A 22,621-nucleotide genomic window follows, 5' to 3' on the forward strand; every position below is an offset into this window, starting at 1 on the left:
AGGACTGACAGTGCTTGGATGCTTTGCCCTGGGGTGAAACAGGTGAGCGGGTCGTCAATTGCCCACTCATTCGCCTTTCCCAATTCTGCTGCTGCTGGTGGTGGTGCCAGTGTCTCTCTTCAATGCCAGTTCGCTTCCTGGCTAGTGTCATGCCTCGAATGTCCCTGATGGTAAGGGTAGTTTCTCCCCCCTGGTTGCACTTGCTGCGGTGTGGCAACGCCTGCTACCTCCGCCGGTGTAGCCAGCTTACGCTAGGGCCTTGTGTCTGAGTTCTGTAGGTCTGCTCCCAAACGCCAAGGACTGACAGTGCTTGGATGCTTTGCCCTGGGGTGAAACAGGTGAGCGGGTCGTCAATTGCCCACTCATTCGCCTTTCCCAATTCTGCTGCTGCTGGTGGTGGTGCCAGTGTCTCTCTTCAATGCCAGTTCGCTTCCTGGCTAGTGTCATGCCTCGAATGTCCCTGATGGTAAGGGTAGTTTCTCCCCCCTGGTTGCACTTGTTGCGGTGTGGCAACGCCTGCTACCTCCGCCGGTGTAGCCAGCTTACGCTAGGGCCTTGTGTCTGAGTTCTGGAAGTCCGCTCCCAAACGCCAAGGACTGACAGTTTTTGGATGCTTTGCCCTGGGGTGAAACAGGTGAGCGGGTCGTCAATTGCCCACTCATTCGCCTTTTCCAATGCTGCTGCTGCTGCTGCTGGTGGTGGTGCCAGTGTCTCTTCGATGCCAGTTCGCTTCCTGGCTAGTGTCATGAATCAAATGTCCCTAATGGTAAGGGCAGTTTCTCCCCCCTGGCTGCCTCTGTCTGCGGTGTGGCAACGCCTGCTACCTCCGCCGGAGTGGCCAGCTTACGCTAGGGCCTTGTGTCTGAGCTCTGGAAGTCTGCTGCCAAACGTCTAAGACTGACAGTGTTTGGGTGCTTTGCCCTGGGGTGAAACAGGTGAGTGGGTCGCCAATTGCCCACTCATTCGCCTTTCCCATTTTTCAATGCTGCTGCTGGTGGTGGTGGTGGTGCCAGCATCTCTTCTCTGCCAGTTCGCTTCCTGGCTAGAGTCATGCCCAAAATGTCCCTAGTGGTAAGGGCAGTTTCTCCCCTCTGGCTGCGTCTGTTTGCGGTGTGGCAACGCCTGCTACCTCCGCTGGAGTGGCCAGCTTACGCTAGGGCCTTGTGTCTGAGCTCTGGAAGTCTGCTGCCAAACGTCTAAGACTGACAGTGTTTGGGTGCTTTGCCCTGGGGTGAAACAGGTGAGCGGGTCGCCAATTGCCCTCTCATTCGCCTTTCCAATTTTTCAATGCTGCTGGTGGTGGTGGTGGTGGTGGTGGTGGTGCCAGCATCTCTTCTCTGCCAGTTCGCTTCCTGGCTAGAGTCATGCCCAAAATGTCCCTAATTGTAAGGGCAGTTTCTCCCCCCTGGCTGCCTCTGTCTGCGGTGTGGCAACGCCTGCTACCTCCGCCGGAGTGGCCAGCTTACGCTAGGGCCTTGTGTCTGAGCTCTGGAAGTCTGCTGCCAAACGTCTAAGACTGACAGTGTTTGGGTGCTTTGCCCTGGGGTGAAACAGGTGAGTGGGTCGCCAATTGCCCACTCATTCGCCTTTTCAATGCTGCTGCTGGTGGTGGTGCCAGCATCTCTTCTCTGCCAGTTCGCTTCCTGGCTAGAGTCATGCCCAAAATGTCCCTAATGGTAAGGGCAGTTTCTCCCCCCTGGCTGCCTCTGTTTGCGGTGTGGCAACGCCTGCTACCTCCGCCGGAGTGGCCAGCTTACGCTAGGGCCTTGTGTCTGAGCTCTGGAAGTCTGCTGCCAAACGTCTAAGACTGACAGTGTTTGGGTGCTTTGCCCTGGGGTGAAACAGGTGAGCGGGTCGCCAATTGCCCACTCATTTGCCTTTCCCATTTCCTTTTCCATTTCATTATTTTCCTTCTGATACACAACCAACCAAAAATAACACACACAATAACACATATAACACATAACACACAGTGACATCACACATAACACACATACACACACACTTACAATGCACAAAACACAAGGACCTTTTCCTTGTTATTTGCCCTGGCCTTCACTCACTAATAGCATTACATTAACACTATAACTCACACTTCACCCTATAACATTTTTCCATCCACATACCTGCCAACAGACCCAACTTTTTCAGGGACAGTCCTGCTTTTTTCCAGTCCTGTCCCATCTAATTTAGCTAAACTAGGTATGCAAAATGCAAATACACATAGGTAGTTATAGCTCGGTAGGTAACGCTACTATAAACATTTAATAAATATAATCAAGTACTAAATAATAAATCTAACTTTAAAATACATTTAAATAAACCCCTATTTTTTTTAAAAAAAAAACATTAAAATTAAATTATTATTATTTAGACATAATCCATCTTTAACCAAACCAGTGCACTGCTACTAATCTTAAACATAACCGTACATTAACCCTAAGCTATTTTTTAGTTCTTGTCCAACATTTTTCCATCAGCATACCTGCCAACACACCCAAGATTTTGGTGGACAGTCCTGCTATTTTCCAGTCCTGTCCAATAAGTAAGTTGGGTTGTTGCAAAGTATGCCATTGTAAATAGGTAGCAAATGTTAGGCATGTAAAGTGGTCCAAAATCAATTTAAAAATGTAAAATATTCAATATTCTTTTATTAAACATCTATGGACAGTACACCTCGGTATGTGTGTGCAACTCTATTGGTCGTTTCGGCAGGGGGCTCGCCTGCCATCAACGAATGGAGTGCATTCTGCAGTTCTGCAATTCACTCGTTGATGCCAGACCAGCCCCCTGCCGAAACGACCAATAGAGCTGCACACACGTACCTTCACGGCAGCTGCTGCTGCTGTGATGTGTTATTAACCCCGTATTAACCCCTGCTAGGCAACCAGGAGGAAAACGAAGATTAAACGAGCACGAAGAATGTCCGCGAATATTCGCCCGAAGAGAAGACAGGAACGGGCGAATATTCGCGGAATACGAAGATTTTTTTTTCCCCGAAGACGAGCACGAAGACGAACACGAAGAGCCCCCTGGTGCCCAAGTCTAGTTTAAACCTTCTACATTCCACGATACAATACGCAAGGAAGATGGCGCATTACACCTATTATCGGGTTGCATCATAGCTATTATGGCAACGGAGCCAGGTTTTCACCCGATGCCCCGCGGAGGAAGAGATAAAACATCGAATAAGCCGGAACAGGTCGGTCTAGGGAGGTCCCAGCCAGCCCCCCCAAACACCCTACAGACGAGGGATAAAATGGAATCATACATCACCATTTGAAAAGAGCTATGCTTCTCCCATTTTTATTTTTTTTTTTGCATAAACCAGAACTCGGCACATGTAATTTTGTGCCTAGAAACAGAACAAAATAACCAAAAACAATAACAGTAAACAAGAGCCAATAAAACAGAGTATGACCGAAAATGATGGCTCGAAAGATACAGAGCCAGGCACCAACTTGTCGAGTAATCTTAACTACATGTAAACATGGCAACATGTATGCTCTGACAAATAAAGGTGTTTTTACATGACATGCTCATCTATTAAACTGAGTGAACGTTAATTAGCTAAAGCTGCATTCTCGAAAAAAATTTAAAAAAAGTATTATTCTTTGAATGGCCAAGATCACTTACAAACTCACCTGCAAAGTGCTATAGAGAATAGAGAATCTCAGTCTGCCAGAGTCACTGCTGGTTACATTACATGTATTATGTATATACGATATATATCCCCAACATTTCAGGTTTCCAAATCGTGACACCCCTGTTCGGGTGTGTTATCCGGGGGAGGCCAGAGGAATGGCCACCCACCCATCTTACCCAAAGAGCCACCACAAAGTGCTCAACTGGAGTACATTGCAAGGTGAATACATGGGAGCTGTATCACAACATCACAGCCTTCTGTAGATTTTACAGCTCAATGTGCTGATCATTGGAGATCAGAGCATCTCTTCAACTGGCTAATGATTGCCATCGCCCACAAAAGTGGAAAAGTATAGCATAGTTTTGTGGTTTGTTGAATGACGCAAGCAATCATTTCTGAATCATTAGCAGCCATCAGTAATACCTCCATTGATTCTACTAATTTCCATGATGTCTGCCGTTTAACACGTGTCCTCAACATGTAACAGGTCAGTGACCACTTATGCTGAAACACTGTACACTAAAGTTCACTTCCATTCCTACCAAAATTTTTCATTTACAATGGTTTTCTTTCACACGTTGAAATAGCAATAAACATTAAAGTGAATAAAAAACAGTTACAATAGAATAGGTAACTCACCACATGAAGAATTTTGTTTTCGGTTTCATATACTGTGCATTCCTAAAAGAAAAATATTACAAGTACATTAATAAACTTTGTAAAGTAAATAATACTCCTGCAGTGCTGTTCAATGGAGAAAATATTTTCATTTATAATATATATCTGAAACAGTGCAGAGCCCTGATCTAATCAGAGCTTACACTCTAACAGAGCTAGAACAACAATGTACAAAGTGAAATTTTAAGAGAACATTCTCATCAACACAATGTTTAAAAAGAAGGCGTTTATTAGCTAAAGAGAGAGTTACATGTGAACAAGAACATTTCATCTCAACACATTGCTTTTGGAAACGTTTCACCATGGTTGGCCCTTCAACATGCACACAATGTAAGGCTATAAAATGTCCCAATTTTCTAAAGCTCACGTAAAACTCACTCTTTAGTGAAAAGACTACAGCTAAGTACAGCTTGTGTCTTTGGTTTGCCGGCAATTGCTTTGGAGATATTGATTTAAAAGCTGTTTTACCTTCTGAATGGAGATGTGTGGTAAAAGATGGCATAACTAGCATGTTGAGTTCCTCTTATGAAGTCATCTCCCTTTTCCCCGCTACATGTATAATGGCTGTTTTAAGCATTGTAACCACACAGTCTAGGTGACTTTTTACTGGTGGTGATGACTGGTAACCAAGACTAGATCTGACGGGGAAAAAAGCCCCTATGGGAATAACCACAGTAATATTCTGTTTTCCCCTGCTTCAGTGAAAATACCACCTGCATCCCAACAGCTTTTGTTACACTGTACAACACAAAAGATAAGGACTGCAGTAATGGTAGCTGCCATGACCAGGTAGGGGACACAATTTGATCAGTATAGTGGCTGCTCCAACACCGCATTGGAAATGGAAGCATATTACAAAAGAGAACTGCAGAAACCATAAATGTTCATACCTCTTATTGGAATCCCAGTTGACAATTTTTTAAAATAAAAGTACAATAGGAAAATGATGAAATATTCATCTAGCAAATGTAAAAAAACTATAAACACCTGCACATAAATAAAACCCTAACTATCCTACTGCAAACAAAACAAAGCCCATCGCCCAAAAAAAAACTAATTTGCAAATTGTTCAGAGTTTTCGCAAACTGAATCTAATCTTTTAAGCTTAACATTTACATAGGGATAAGACATTCTATGAATAATTAAAAGGATAATTCAATACCATATGAGGCCCTTCCTCACAAAGCAGGCATGTGAAAAGGAGGATGAGGAGGCATGCCTTTAAGCAACTGAAATTCAGCTTAGTAATACCGTATTTGCTCGATTATAAGACAAGGTTTTTTTCAGAGCAAAGTCATATCATGGGGCACAGTGCCATATAGGGGGTATAAGGCATTTCTAGGGCAGGTTGGAAAACAAAAGGAAATAAAAACAAAATACTTTTCTCAATCATAGCTTTTATTTAAAAAAAATAGTTTACATAGTTTACATGAATTAACATTTACTGGTAAAACTTTTTTCCTATAGGGTCGGCTTATATTCAGGCTTTTTCTTTTTTTCCTAAATTAATATTCAGATTTGGGGGGGGTCGTCTTATAATCAGGGTCGTCTTATAATCAAGCAAATAAGGTAGTAATCAAAATGTTTTAGACTAGTGCTGCAAAGCTCCAGTCCTCAAGGCCCAGAACCCGGCCACAATCTAAGTCCCTGAAATCATTTTTAAGGACACTCCGCCTCCCTCTCACTTTGTCACCAATGACAAAGTGAGAGGGAGGCGGAGTGTCCTTAAAAATGATTTCAGGGACTTAGGTAGCAAGCTTAAGGCAAGGACCTCCAAGGTAGTATTTTCTGAAATATTACCTGTACCACGTGCCACACCAGAGAGGCAGCGGGAGATTAGGGAGCTAAACAAGTGGCTCAGAAGCTGGTGTAGGAAGGAGGGGTTTGGGTTCATGGAGAACTGGGCCGACTTCTCTGTCGGGACAGGCTCTACGGTAGGGACGGGCTGCACCTCAATGGGGAGGGTGCAGCTGTGCTTGGGGAGAAGATGGTCAGAAGGGTGGAGGAGTGTTTAAACTAGGGAAAGGGGGGGAGGGAAACTACAATATAGAAGGGGAAGATAGTGTAGATAAAGAGCTGGGGCTTATAAATGTACCTGGGGGTGGAGCAGAGGGAGGGGTTAGAATAGTTAATAGGGATAGGCTTCATAGGGAAAAAAACCATACACCTCTAAATTGTATGCTTACTAATGCCAGAAGTCTGACCAATAAAACTGACGAACTGGAGTTAATAATGTCTGAAGAAAATTATGACATAGTGGGTATAACAGAGACATGGTTGGATGATAGCTATGACTGGGCGGTTAACGTACAGGGGTATAGTCTATTCAGGAAGGATCGGAAAAAACGAAAAGGGGGAGGAGTTTGCCTTTATGTAAAGTCCAGCCTAAAGGCCACACTGCGGGAGAATATATGTGAGGGAAATGATAATGTGGAGTCATTATGGGTAGAAATATATGGAAAGAAAAATAATAAAATACTGATCGGGGTTTGCTATAAGCCACCAAATATAATGGAAGCAGCAGAAGATCAATTATTAAAGCAAATAAACAAGGCAGCAAATCACAATGAGGTGGTTATTATGGGGGACTTTAACTATCCCGACATAAACTGGGAAACCGAGACCTGTGAATCTCATAAAGGAAACCGGTTTCTGACTATAAGTAAGGATAATTATCTGTCCCAAATGGTACAGGACCCGACCAGAGGGGGCGCCCTACTGGACTTAATATTAACCAACAGACCTGACAGAGTAACTAATGTGCAGGTCAGGGGACATCTAGGAAATAGTGATCACAATATGATGCATTATAACTTGTCCTTCAATAAGGGAACTCTTAGAGGAGCCACAAGAACTATGCACTTTAGGAGGGCAAAGTTTGATCAACTAAGAGAAGCCCTTAACACTGTAAATTGGGAAAATGTCCTCAAAAACAAGAGTACAGACGCTCAATGGGAGATTTTTAAGAATATCTTAAATTCTCACTGTGAAAGGTACATACCGTATGGGAATAAAAGAGTCAGGAACAAGAGAAAACCAATGTGGATAAATAAAAATGTAAAGGGGGCAATAAATGGCAAAAAAAAGGCATTTAAGCTACTAAAACAGGAAGGCAGTGAGGAAGCACTAAAAAGCTATCGGGAAAAAAATAAAATATGTAAAAATCAGATAAAAGCAGCAAAATTGGAGACAGAAAGACTCATTGCCAAAGAGAGTAAAACAAACCCCAAAATGTTCTTTAACTATATAAATAGTAAAAAGGTTAACAATGAAAGCGTTGGCCCCTTAAAAAGTAATGAGGGAGAAGTTATAGACGGGGATCAGGAAAAAGCTAATCTATTAAATATATTCTTCTCTGCTGTATTCACAGAGGAAAATGAAATGCCAGGTAATATACAGCAGGATGAGATAAATGCCCCAGTACATGTCGCCTGTCTAACCCAGGAAGAAGTGCAGTGCCGCCTAAAAAAAATCAAAATAGACAAATCACCAGGTCCAGATGGCATTCACCCCCGCGTTCTAAGGGAGTTAAGTAATGTAATAGACAGACCCCTATTTCTAATATTCAAGGACTCTATAGTGACAGGGTCTGTTCCCCAGGACTGGCGCATAGCAAATGTTGTGCCAATATTCAAAAAGGGGACAAAAAGTGACCCGGGGAATTATAGGCCTGTTAGTTTAACTTCTGTTGTGTGTAAACTGTTTGAGGGTTTCCTAAGAGATGCTATTTTGGAGTATCTCAATGAAAATAAGTGTATGACTCCATATCAGCATGGGTTTACAAGGGATCGGTCCTGTCAAACTAACCTGATCAGCTTTTATGAGGAGGTGAGCTCAAGACTGGATCGGGGTGAATCGCTGGATGTCGTATATCTTGATTTTTCCAAAGCATTTGATACGGTGCCACATAAAAGGCTCGTACATAAAATGAGAATGCTTGGGCTGGGGGAGAATGTGTGTATGTGGGTAAGTAACTGGCTCAGTGATAGGAAACAGAGGGTGGTTATTAATGGTACATACTCTGAGTGGGTGACTGTTGCTAGTGGGGTACCACAGGGGTCAGTTTTGGGTCCTATTCTTTTTAATATATTTATTAATGACCTTGTAGAGGGATTGCATAGTAAAGTATCAATCTTTGCAGACGATACTAAGCTCTGTAACGTGGTTAACACAATAGAGGACAGCGCACGATTACAAATGGATCTGCATAGGTTGGAGGCTTGGGCTGGGATGTGGCAGATGAGGTTCAACACAGATAAATGTAAGGTTATGCACATGGGGAAGAAAAATCCAGGCTGGGAATATGTATTAAATGGGAAAACACTGGGGACGACTGACATGGAAAAGGACTTAGGAGTTTTAGTTAACAGTAAATTTACCTGTAGCGACCAGTGTCAGGCAGCTGCTGCTAAGGCAAATAAAATCATGGGGTGCATCAAAAGGGGCATAGATGCCCACGACAAGGAAATAATTCTACCCCTGTACAAGTCACTAGTCAGACCACACATGGAATACTGTGTACAGTACTGGGCACCAGTGTACAAGAAAGATATAGTGGAGCTGGAGAGGGTTCAAAGACGGGCAACCAGAGTAATAAGGGGAATGGGAGGACTACAGTACCCAGAAAGATTATCAGAATTGGGGTTATTTAGTTTGGAAAAAAGACGGCTTAGGGGGGACTTAATAACTATGTATAAATATATAAGGGGACAGTACAGAGATCACTCCCAGGACCTATTTATACCCAGGACTGTATCTGTAACAAGGGGACATCCTCTACGGCTGGAGGAAAGAAGGTTTCTACACCAGCACAGACGGGGGTTCTTTACAGTAAGAGCGGTGAGATTATGGAACTCTCTGCCAGAGGAAGTGGTGATGGTAAACTCAATAAAAGAGTTCAAAAGGAGCCTGGACGTGTTTCTTGAAAGCAATAATATTACAAGTTATGGATATTAGATTAATAGGGACAGAACGTTGATCCAGGGATTTATTCTGATTGCCATATTTGGAGTCGGGAAGGAATTTTCCCCCTGGTATGGGGCAATTAGCATCTGCTTCATAAGGGTTTTTTGCCTTCCTCTGGATCAACACAGTAGGGACACAATATGTATATAGGTTGAACTTGATGGACTTTGGTCTTTTTTCAACCTTATGAACTATGTTACTATGTTACTATGTAATCTCCACATATCCCAGCTTCAGCACAGGTATCTCTATTAAAATGAATTAAAACAACTTGTTTTCTGGTAGGGATACACAGCATGTTTACGGCTCTCAACGACTGGAGCTGTGCACCCGTTCTAGTCACACAACCTTTAAATTCAAGATCTTTAATGCTTGTGGGACTCTAACACTTATGCTATAAACAGAGGTCCACTAAAAGGTATCACAAGCTGCTTTGAGCTATGTTGTCCGAAGAATATAGCAAGTGACTTTTTTTGAGAACTGTGTTGAGAACTAAAATCCAGAGGTAGTCAACATTGACCAAGCTGTCTAGTGGGCACTATATTAAGCCCTGTCCAAGTTTTTAGACCTCCGTTTTCAAAGAACTCGTTTTTTTATTTATTTTTTACTCAGAATGGCCCTACTCAGATTAAGCTCATGTTGTGCTAGACACTCTAGTGGCTGCATGGAGAATTGCAAGTACAACAAACATAAAATCAGTTCTGGTAGTGGACCTTTTTGCCCAATGCCAGCCGTTCTCTAGAAGACACCTGCTAATCTTAATTTGCACAAACAAAAAAATATTGATACAGAAACTGCATTTTCATGCATAGCACAGGCTCTAGTAAAATAAAATTAATAAAAAAATATTAGCATCTGCCTCACATACATACATAAATATAATTCTCTACTGAGTAATGTAAAAAAACAAAACATGAAACAACTCTGTAGAAAGGAGTTGCCCTACTTTGGGTTATACAGATTTCCTGACATCTAAGCCAAATTAATATCACATCAATTTCCATCATGTCAGAAAATGATGCTACAATAACAATTATAGTTACAAGCAGCAAAAAAGCTTCAACTTGCATCAATAAATAATCAAAGCTAGATTACTACTGCTTTGTACATTAGAGGTGAATGTCTTTAAAATGTTCAGATATAGGATATGGATGCCTAGTCAATAAACCATTGTGCTTTACTCAGGCCAATTTCAATATCAGCTTTAGTAAATATGCCATTACGCTATACATTTCTTGATGGGACGAAAACATTATTTCAGGGGAAATACATTTTCTTCTCAAATAACCCTCACTGTGTGTTTAGGAAGACTTTTTTCCTCTTTTTTCAATTTACTACTGTATGAGTTGAATTCCCTGTTTATTTTTAACCCCTTTACAACAGAAGGGAGGTAACCCCAAATTAACAGTATTTCCCCCCCCAATTTTTGCATATTTTGGTTGAACCATTACCCTGTTCCATGTCCAGTACACCCACACAAATTATATATTGTTTTTTCAAGGACAAACAGGGCTTTCTCTGTAGACAAATTTTTTGTATAGTCTGTCATGTATTATGATGATAATAATAATAATATTTTTGCAATTTTACTTAGGATTTCTTCGACAATTCAGGTCCCACTGATGTATATGTATATTAAGTGTATATTTCTAGTGGGAGGAACACAAGCTGTTTAGGCATCGATTTTTAATTTTTCCTAATTTTTTTTCCCCATGTGTTTTAATAATTAATTTTTACTAGAATTCCCTCTGAGGTCTTTAAAGCGTCTTTTTGGAACTAGATGGTAAAGTTTTTATTATTTTTTAAAAGGGAGAACCTGTGTTTTCAGTTTGACATAGTGAAGTGGAAGTGCTTATCCACTCAAACTGGTTTCTTCCTTTGTTTCGGTAAACAAAGTTCTGCTTCTCCAGACACAGCGTAGCCAATAGGGCAACAGATCTGTTGATATTACTCACAATACTATTGCTATGAAATACTATGTTTCTATACTAAAAGGATAGGACCTTTTCTGACACCGATTAATAAACTAGGGCAGGCTACCCCAGCCTGGACCTCCAGATATTTTTGGAACGGAACTACAGTCAGGAGTTAACAAGGCATGATCTTAGTGAACTGTATGCCCAAAAGACTTAAGATCTACAAAAGATAATGCAGATAAACACCAAAAACTTCTGTTTAATACACAGGAAAAATAGTATTTTCTTATCTTATATTAGTATTTGTAAGTTGGACGCTATGCCATTATGCTGATAAAATGCTATTCAAGTAATGCTGCACGTTCCCAGTTTCCACCACAGAGAAATGAAAGGGAAATTGATCACTTTTAATTTCATCTAAACATCTATTTTGGAAATATGAAGGAGTTTGACTTCATCAAGAAGCGTTGCCAGTCCAATAATGAAATTCTGCAAATTGCTTTAGTCAAACACATCTGTATAACATGCTACACTTACCTAGGTAAACTGTCAGAATTTCATCACACTGTGCATAACCGCAGTAAAAATACAAAAAGTAAGCATGACGTGTCTTACATCCGCTGCACGGTTTCCCAAGCCGACCACATTGCCTGGGGAGATCTTGCTGACGCAGTGTGGCTACCTTGTGTTTTGTTGCTGTGCCATGGTGTCTGACTTTAGACATTACACTGTCTTCAGTAACCTCACCTTGTTTGACTGTTCCTCTCCCAGTTTTATTCTTCCTACACATTTGTTTTTGTTTCAATTAATGATTGTGTTTCAACCTACATATTAAATTCATTATCATTAGCCAGAATTGATGCTGTTTTAAAGGCAAAGGGTGGTCACACCAAATATTGATATAGGCAGATGTACAAGATAAAGTTAAATAAAGAAGAATCCTTTAAAGGAAACATTTAAATAAGTAAACCTTATCTTAAAGCTATAAAAGTAATGATCTTCCATTTTTCGAAGTCACAGCATACAACTATGTTGCCGCAACTGTCCATGCAAACAACTGTTTGAATTCAAGTATGCCACCAAGTGTGAATCTCGCCCTTTGGAACAATGTTATGTATTGGAGACATGTGTGCGCGGTTAGTGCCGCTGGGAGAAAGCACAGCATCTCAGTTTCTAAAGCACAATTACTGAGCAGGATCGCAGCATCAGAAAATTCACTCACTACGTTGCTAAAGGGAAGGGCACAAAGATATGACATCCAGCAGCCAAATCAGCTCTGGTTACAATTCTTGTAGTAGTTAACTGCCACATATCATGACGACTACTTTGCAATACGCCTATTTATATCGCTACACCATTTGAGTGCCCTCAGTCATATAAAAAAAAGTAAAAACTAGACTTGTGCATTCGTTTTTGTATGAATGCCTTTCGTTACCGTTTCGTCAAGTCGTCTAAATAATTAACCCCCGAATGCAACATTGGGCAAAAGAAACGAAAAACTAACGTGCACAGTACGAAAACATTTGTTCATTCGTTCCCTCGCTGCGGCCACAATTTTAACTACACTAAGAGGAGGAGAATCTCGCCTGCACAATGTCCAATCAGCTTACTCCTGTCACATGATGCTTGACATGAGGGCTTGTCCAATGGCTGTGCTGCAGACTAATAACGAAGAGAGTCTATATAAAAGAGTGGAGCAGGCAGGGATCTGTGCAGCACCTTACAGAGTGAGATTCTTCTGTGTGAGACTTGGTGGGCCTCAGCCTCTAAGTGTCTAAGACCCTCTAAATTTTTATTTTGATTAAGATCATTTAACCAGTCCACTACTATCCTTAGCCCCGTAACTTTAAGCTAATTTTGACCCTCTTTCTTCCATCCATTGGTCTCATATTCCCTATTGAACTTCTTCTACGCATTTTCTTGTATCCATGGCAACCATGACGAATGAACAGGATTTCCGAAAACAAAAATGTTAGACGACAAATAAAAAGACAGTAATAGATGAATTTCGGCGAATACGAAAAAAAAGTTTTTCCCCTGAAAACGAACATGAACTTTAAGCAGGCGCCCAAGTCTGGCAAATACCAGGAAAAAAGTGTGCAAAGATAAAAAAAAAAAAAAGGGTGAATGTGATGCTTTCAAAAGGTCTAACAAGATTGTTAAATGTCTTTCAGGGATCACTAGGTGTGTTGGTAGAAGGGATTTAAGAATATACAGTTGAAGAAAAACTTTGATTTGAAAACTATGGGCGATGATCAGGAGATTTTATTGGTCTCTTGGTGGTTTTACTTGAAATAGGATATAAATGGCAGCATTTACACCCAGACTGGATCCTTCCCTTGCTCCATTTAGGGTTTGTTACAATAGGTTTACTTTTTGGAAAATGTGTTTTGGGCATGACTGGATAGCTCCTATAGTACAATTTGCTAATTGTAACAAAATACCTAATATTCAGTCTGTTTATTCCGCGTGACACAGTTGCGACTAAAAAGAATGTACCCGCTCCTTTAGTAAGTACAGGCATATGACTATCATTTGTAACCAGTTTTGTTGTTTTAATGCAATACATATTTTACAATTTATTTCCTGGAGTATAATTTGCTTTTTTTTTTTTAGTAGAAATCAATGGGCTTTGTTCAATGGTGGAGAGAAATCTATCACAAGTGATTGAATAGAAATCCTCAGTTTGTTTAATTACTTGCAATAGATTTTTCTCTGTCATTTTATCCATTGTGTTATAATAACTGTCAGTCTTTTATTTGCCGAATGTAATCAAACAGCTGGGAAATTATGTTTCACCAAATGTCATTCATGTAAAATATCTACTCCAAAAAAAAAAAAAAAAAAAAAAAAAAAAAATATTATATATTATATATATATATATTATATATATATATATATATATATATTAATTCTACTTGCTCATGTCATAGACAAACAAGCATTACAGGAGTTGCATACATTTAAAAATCACATACAGGGCATCACCCCTTCAGAGATGGGTCGTGTGTAATACATTTATTCTGGCTCAATTTGTTACAGCAGGTAATTGTTTTAATGCCTTTATGCTAATCTAAAGCAATCTGCGTCAGTTTAATCTTTGTTCGGGGTTAAATTCCTAAAAGCAAATCTGTTTACCTGATGAAGAGGGAAGACCAATCAGTCATCAGAGCTAAACTAAGCAGCAAGTTATAGGAATATGCATTTCGACTACCTTTCTTCAGCTCAAAAGAAAGACACGATGAACATTCTAATTGTGAAATCACAACAACATACAATTATGGCTCTCTAGTGATGACATCATAGCTGTCTCCAATATGAAACTGTATATTTCAGTTATACACTGTATGTCATAGTCCGGTTTAAACATGTATTACATTACTACATGTGTTTTCTGTGATAAGTGGTCATTTTAGGAAAATCTTAAAAATAGACACAAAACAGCAGGATCAGCATATAATAATACGCATTGCAATGCTCTAGGAAATATCTCTTGATTTGCCAGTATCCAAGATTGAAATCCTACCTACTGGGATCCAAGAATATAATGGATCAACATTTCAAACAATATGTACCTGACCTTTACATCCATTTAAAACAAGTCTTATACAAGTAAATAAAAGCAACAAAACCCTTTTTTGGCTAGGTTTCCACTTGGTTTTTTTTTTGCTAAAAACGCCAATTCAGCCACACTTGATGTTAGCCGTTCTTCAATAGGAAATCGCACAATGCCATATCCACTTGGCGTTTTTCTGTTTGGCGTTTTTTCAGTCCTCTTTGGCGTTTTTCTGCTTTTTTGGGCTCCGTGGCAGTTTTTCAAAATCGCAGCATGTTGACACTCTGGCGTTTTTTGCAAGGAAATCTTGGCGTTTTTCTCCAATAGAAGTCAATGGGAGAGAAAAAACGCCATGAAAAAGCCATGTGGGTTGTGCCTTGGCATTTTTTATGGCGTTTTTTTCCACAGTTACAATGCAGAGGATGGACCCAGTATCTGTGTGTCCTACGAGAAATAGGCTGGAAACAAACAGTTTCACACAAAACAAAGTTCATATTGAATTTTACACCATTTGGAACAAACATGCCATTACAAACAAACATACCCGACTGGATCCTGCGTGCCAAAAGCAACAGCAAACAATTTGCACCATCATTTGGGGCCAATCTTCCTAGAGGAGCAGACATTCGGAATAAAGCATGCCTTACAAACCACAGAAAAGAGACAAAAGGGTCCGCCGGGGGGTGTTTAAGTAGAACTCTACCAAGGAAATGGCATCAGGAGGGGGCAGATACTTGCCATTTATCCTAATCCCTCTTAGCTGGGTGAAAATTCCAACGTGTAAAGGCTGGAAAAACTGCCTAAGGTCAAAAAAGCAATTTCCACAGAAAGGCTAAAACGCCAGAAAAAACTCCAAAACGCAGGAGAATGCAGTGGCAGTTTTCTTGGCGTTTTTCATCAAGAAAAAAAACGCAGGACAAAAACCCAAGTGGAAACCTAGCCTTTTAATGGAACCACTGACATTTATTAAGGAAAATTATGGGGTGGAAAAATTAAATAATTTGTAACCTTATAATTTGTCAAACTCTACACTGAAAATAATAAAACATGTAGACCATTCTCCATAAGAAATATATATAATTTATACAAACCTGTTGAACAATTGTTGTTAACTCCAGGCAGAGCTGAATAACGGTATTTCTTGTAACAGAGTAATCTGTAACAGCAGCAAAAGGGGATCTGCAAAAATAGACATTTTAGAATATTCAGCACACTCACCTTTTCAAATCTATGAAATTTACATAATTTTGCAATCAAAATGTATATAACCAGAAGTAGTCTTTGCTGTTGTAGAACTCTGAAGGTTAACAAGTGAATTAAAAATGTATCTCAAAATGTACAATATATATATTTATGACTGTGAGTGATATTAAGCTTACAGTCCTCGACATATACTTGATTTGACAAGGATGGGTGAAAATTTCAGGCATTTTAAGGAGCTTCCAAAAAAGATAAATATTTCAGATGTTTTTTTTACATATACAGTATCTGTATACAATTTATAATGTGTAAAATTGATTTTGTTTCACTTTTTGCTGTACTTGTCCAACATTAAAACACAATATAGTTTGCTTCTGAATGAGAAATCATGAAAATGCTAAAAACGCTCTAGTCTTCCTTTAAAAGAAAGCTGATGGCTTTTTTTTTTTTTTATGGGCAACAAGTTCGGTTTGGGTTACATGACATTGTTGACCTTATTTGCAAATGCTTACCCTTGTGGTTGTGGCAGCACTATGAGATTTCTGAGGGAAAAACAAGCCTTCTGGCTTGTCTGGTATCTGTAGATGAGTGTTTAATAATACTTCTATTATCCCTTAGCATGTATGAAATTTCTGAAAAGGGTTTGCACTTTCAGCTGGAAAGGTCATTTTAAATTAAAAATTCTGTTGCAGCAAGTGTCAAATGTAGCAAAGTAGGTGGAACAGCACCTTTAAATGTTAAAGATGGGTCCATTCAGTATATCGTTAGGGGCTTAACACCCTAGAGCAACTGTAAAAACATCAATATATTTTAGCGGGTTAACCTATTCATATAATAAGACAAAGTCATAACATTTTATGACCTCAGTGAATCATTTGTCCTTTTAAGACATCTTTAGTTTTTGAAACTATGTAACTTTACAGCTTATTCTATTAATATGTTGGCTGATAAAATCACATACTTCTCTAGACTAAAGTTTGACGAGATATTTTTTCCTTAATGGTCATAATTTGAAAGTAGATTTCTTAAAATACTTTCCAAACTATAAAATGGTTTTCAACTTTCTATTATGCCAAAGTACTATTACAGTTAAATCTTTCCAGATGACTGTCTATTTTATTATTGCTGAACACTTATAAGTATAACTAAAGAAACATACAATCACAAGAGGGTTGTTTATCAGATAATTTGAAAATGTCAGGCCTTGCTTCTTTTACAACACATTGTAATTATAATTTTAATTACTTGATTGCTTACTAAAGAATTTAGTTTTTCGTTAGTGTTTTAGAAAAATGTGTGTAGGCATAAAATCCCCAGAAATATAAGAATGACTATAACAATTAAATATAACTTTATTCAACCACCAAAATACTTACCGAGAAAACAAAATGGAAAAATATTGTTGTAATATTACATGTAATTAGTGAGCCCTCTATAATGAATAGAGGGATGGAACCACCATATAGCAGCACTTAAAGATTAAAACTAAGGAGAGGGCATATGTTGTGGATATAGGGATTCTACCACACTACTATCTGCATTTCTCACTCTGCCTTCCTAAAAGTGGTAGCTTTACTGAAAGCATTCTAATTCCTTGCCTATTGCCATTCAGTAGTTGCTATCTGAAGTCCTAGCAAGGGATAATCTGATCTCCCCAAAACTAGTTTAGAGCCTTGCTGCTACCAAATCCAAAAATAACAAAAAGCCCGATATAAGTTTCACCGACTCGGCTAGGACTTCAGATTGTACCCACGAAATGCCAAAAGGCTACAAATTAGGATGCTCTTTCAGTAAAGCCATCTACTTTTAGAAAGTAATGTTTTTAGAGATTTTATCACAACATCAATACATATAGAAACAAGATTAAACCATTCCATGGAGATACTACTAGTTAGACATTTAGAGTATTCTTCTAACCTCAGGATTGCAAGATTTGTAAAATTGCTTGTAAATTATTGGGCCAACATAGAAAAAAGTTGTAAACTTCGGATGGAATGAGCATCTTCTGTGTTGGCCCAATAATAAACTGGTATCAGTTTCTACTAAAAAAAGGCTTTTTCTCTCAATTATTTCTGTAAGAAGGAGAGACATACTGATTGAGTCTTGGGCCACTATTAAAGTACTGCTTGCACAAACCATAATAGGCAAGCGGTTGCACAATTCAAGGCAAATGCAAGGGTTTGAAGGTCTGCAGCAATTTCAATTCCATACTTACTGACTGGAATCAAAGTTTCAATGTACACAACTGATTAATGGCGTATTCTGGCCTTGGCCTAGTGTGGCAGCAGCCACTTGACTGCAAAATATGGAGCCAATCACTCCCTGCAATGCCACTACACCAGCCAAATAACACTATGGAGGACTAAATAGTAAACAGCCTCCATAATTTATTACCGCCTAGTGCCCCTCCGCCTTAAATAAAATTTAAAAAAAGAAGGCTGAGAGGATATGATGTCCTGTCCCAGAGCTCAGAAGAATAAATTAATACAGTTATATTTCTATGACAGAAGTCATCTTTGAAAATAGTGGAACTCTGGGCTGGTGAAGAGCATTAAAATACAACAAACATTTCACTGAAGTAGTCTAGACACAAAGATACTGCTACAAAGCTTGAAAAATGTACTTTTCTCTATAGCCACCAATGGAAAGGTCCAATTGACAGATTTTACTCTATATTCCTTTTATTTATGATGTCTATGAAAATAGATTTTAGAAGTGGATGGTAAAAAAAAAAAAAAAAAAAATACACACATTTTAATTTGTGCTAAACAATCAATTTACTACTGTATGTATCTACCATTCTGTTAATTTAATTTTAATTTGTGATAAACAATCAATTTACTACCCCATTTTATCTACCATTCTGTTAATTTTTGGGGAGGGGGTAACCCTTCACCTTCTTTTAGATGGACTGCTTATAGTTTAGACTACAATCACAGCCCTGGTGAGGATCTCTGAAACCACTAATGGAGGTTCCTAAATATATATCTTAGGAATATCCATTATCTTAAAAAGTCAAGGCAACGATTTGCAAGGACTTTAACAGCATGATGATGCTTATGAATGGCATTACGTAAATACAGTATCAATAAAAACACAAATGAAAGGATGTGGGGAAAAAATGATAAAATATATAACACTAACCACATCAAAATATTTTTGTTCACATTACATGCAGATTTATTGGAAAATAAAATGTAAAAAGGCATTTAAATAAGATGCAGTTTAACTCAGCAGTATGATGTGGTAATAAATCTTACATCTTTATAAGCGGAACTAAAGTATATCACTTATCACTTTATAAAAGGAAATATTAATCACATTTTTTCATGACACTTACTTATCCAGTTTATGCCCTATCCATCTTTTTTTAAGGTTATCAATGTCATCCTTATCAGCGTGGCAATACCTATGGCAAGAGAAGGACTTCAAACATACAAGAAAGCTTTCAAAAAAACAAATGGATAAAACATTTTAACATTATTTTTTAGGTAGAGGCAAACAAATATTTACAATAATACAAAGTATCCATCAAACAAAATTAATCAAAAACAGTATTAGGAGCATACAAAGTTAGCTTCATTCCGGGAAGATAATCACCACACAGAGTGCGTGGGAGGTTAAACTCTTCACAGTAGACCTCAAGTGCGTGTGTGTATGTATGTATGTATGTATGTATGTATGTATGTATGTATGTATGTATGTATGTATGATATATATTTTATCTTCATTCTATAATACATTTTAAAGGTGCTGTTCCACTTAGAGAAAACTTAATTTGAGAACATGTAACGCAAATACGCTTTAGCTGATTTTTTAAAAAACATTTCTATGGCAGTAGAGTATCAGTGCCTTTGTGTCATGCGACAAACATTCCTTGAAGAAAAAAAATATGAATGAGGCAAAAGTAGACAATGTCACTGCAGTCCTTTTTTGGTCTTTTACAGTTAACGCTGTATTCTGGAGAATACTTTATATATTCATTGAGTAATATAATATGGGAGCTAAATTAAATTAGATTTGGACAACGGAAAGATGGCGATCCTGGATTTTTCCAGTGTCCTATCATATTGTACACATTCACATAAAGCCTACAGCATGTTTCATATCTTCAGAAAAACACATTCATTACAAACAGGCATGATTCAGATGGAGTGCAGAGAAAACCTCTCAGAGAAAAAGTGTAAATCAAGCAACTATCAATCTAATGCCCACGTACACACAAAAAAACTGTATTTCACTCTTGCATTGTGGTCCTTACTTTCCTACAATGACAAAAGGGAGGTAGGGCATAACAAAAGACAAGGAAGCATCAAGACCAAAAACAGGCTGGTCATTGGAGGCATAACCGGCCAAGGCTTTAGAAGAGATAAAGGCTAGATCCTCCATTCCGAGAGAAACAAGTCCAGTAGTGAGCCATCATAATGAAGCCTCCTCCACAATCTTCAGGTATGTACATTCACACAATCCAAAATATAAAAACCAATGCACTGACATAAGTCTTACCTGTCCAACCAAGCTAGTAGGCTTTTGGCTGACCCAATAAGATCCACAACAGAAGTCAGAAAGTCGTTTGGTAACTTTCTGCTACTTTTGCCATCATAATGGCCGCTTCTCCTCCTTCCAGTTATAAAATTCTGTAGATTTTTGGCAGAAGAATTTAATTTGTGGGAAAGTGTCTTCAGGTTTTCAGTTTCCAAACCATAATTCTGTTATGAAAGAATAAAAATTGAAAATGTTACGACAGCAAAAACAGAAAAGTCACATCAACAGAACATACAAAATACTAGACTTGGGTGCCAGCGAAGTCTTTGTGTATGTCTTCGGGGGGGGGGGGGATCTTCCTGTTCTACGAATGTTCGCCCCTTTCCGTGTTCGTTTTGGGCAAATATTGATATACGTTCTTTGTATTAGTTTTTCTCTTAGTGTTCTGACTGTTTTCTAGTGACTGGCAGGGTGCACATCTGCATCAACCAATGAAGAGCTGTCGCTCTGAGCAACTTGGCCTGGGAGGAATGGGGATTTTAGTCCTCCTTGGCAAAGGGCAGTGAAAGGTACACCACGGAGCAATTTGGCCTTGGGAGACCAATGGCTTTGGCACCAGGAATTAAAGGTCCGTAAGAGCGACTCTGCTGCCGGCAGGGGGCTTGTCTGGCATCAACCAATGAAGGGTAGCTGCCCTTCATTGATTGATACTTGACAAAAAATACCCCTGCCGGCGACCAATAGAGTCACTCTTATGGACCTTTAAATCCTGGCACGATCCTAAAGATTCCTGTATTAACCCCTGCTATACTACAGAAGTCTTAAAATAGGTTAGAGGCAGTGACTTGTATGGGGGAAAGGGACCACGGAGATTACCTATATTTAGGGATTTTGTCTTAATAGGATAGCCTAGTATATATACAAACACGAAGAAGGGTGTGCCTTCTTGTATGTTTATCCGTCGCCATATTTGTTTGTTCATTATTCAGTTTCAACAACCAAAACGCAACATTTGTGTTCGTTTTCATGTTCTCCCGAATAAGAATGTACAAGTCTACAGAATACTAATCACTTTTGTGATTACAAACAAGTATGTTGGCTAAAAATATAGAAACTGAATAATAAACAAATGCAGTTATGGATAATAGTCAAATTACTCTCACTTTCTTATTTCTAGACCTAGGCATGGAGAAGGAAATTAGTTTTTATGATTGCAGCAGGTACATCACACTATAACAAAGAAAACCATTTAGGAAGCATGTGAAAAGAGAGGTGTTTCATTGAAGACAGAAATCACACTGCTGCCTCATTTTATGCAATAATGAAGAGGGGCAAAATGTTACAGGGGTGTTGGGCCTCAGTGATTCAATGTCGAGATCTTAACAGGCACACTGTAGTTAACTGCTAGAGATATATATATACATACATACATACACACACACACACACACATATACATACACACACATTTACACACACACACACACACACACACACACACACCAGGATCTTGAACAGCCCCATGACTAAAAACATTATTTCTAAAAAGGTACTTACCAGTGCACATAACAGGTCAACAGCTTCAAGAATAAGTTCTTGGTGTCCAATCCTAGTGACTCCCAGCTCTTCTAGCTCTTGATGAGTAATACGGAGCAAATGGTCACCCGCAATCTTCTCCCGTTCAAAATTTTTTATATACTGTTGCAGGCAGTCATCCAAACCTATAAAAGGGAACAAAGAAGCAATACTAAGTTAGAAACTATTTCTGTATAATATGCTAAAAAGAAGTGATTTTCTTCATTATATGTGTTTGGGATAATATAAATTACTCTCAAGATCACTATATAACTATGATTAACAAATCCACATTGCAAATACACTTCTAAAAATACAATCAATTTCTATCCATACATACGCACACACTTACACATTACATGTAAGAACAACCATTTGCTTCCTTCTAACCAAAAATAATGTGTTGCAATTGAAATTACACACAATTACACAACACATATAGCAATATACACATTTTAGTTCTATTGAATATTCACCCATGACCACTGAAACATACAAATGTAGGATATATTCAACATGGGTACTGATAAACAATAGATCTGCTAAAGAATAACATGTGAAGTGGTTCTCACTTGACTTCTCATTTTGACTTTAGAAAAAG

General features: G+C 38.8%; 1 protein-coding gene across 2 annotated transcripts in view; it reads right to left on the reverse strand.

The window, feature by feature from the left end:
• Nucleotides 1-22,621, reverse strand: part of LOC149289752 (connector enhancer of kinase suppressor of ras 2-like) — a 141,449-nt gene that overhangs the window by 94,182 nt on the left and 24,646 nt on the right. For both annotated transcript variants that reach the window (XM_089490196.1, XM_089490195.1), the window contains exons 2-5: nt 22,003-22,166; nt 20,468-20,670; nt 15,853-15,940; nt 4,286-4,327 (exon numbers count right to left, since the gene is read on the reverse strand). In XM_089490196.1, coding sequence (XP_089346322.1) covers nt 4,286-4,327; nt 15,853-15,940; nt 20,468-20,670; nt 22,003-22,166 — 497 coding nt within the window. The remainder of the gene's footprint in view (nt 1-4,285; nt 4,328-15,852; nt 15,941-20,467; nt 20,671-22,002; nt 22,167-22,621) is intronic.

Source organism: Sceloporus occidentalis, unplaced genomic scaffold, assembly GCF_023333645.1.
Source record: "Sceloporus occidentalis isolate IW3139 unplaced genomic scaffold, rSceOcc1.0.p SCAF_43, whole genome shotgun sequence".
Taxonomy (NCBI): Eukaryota; Metazoa; Chordata; class Lepidosauria; order Squamata; family Phrynosomatidae; genus Sceloporus; species Sceloporus occidentalis.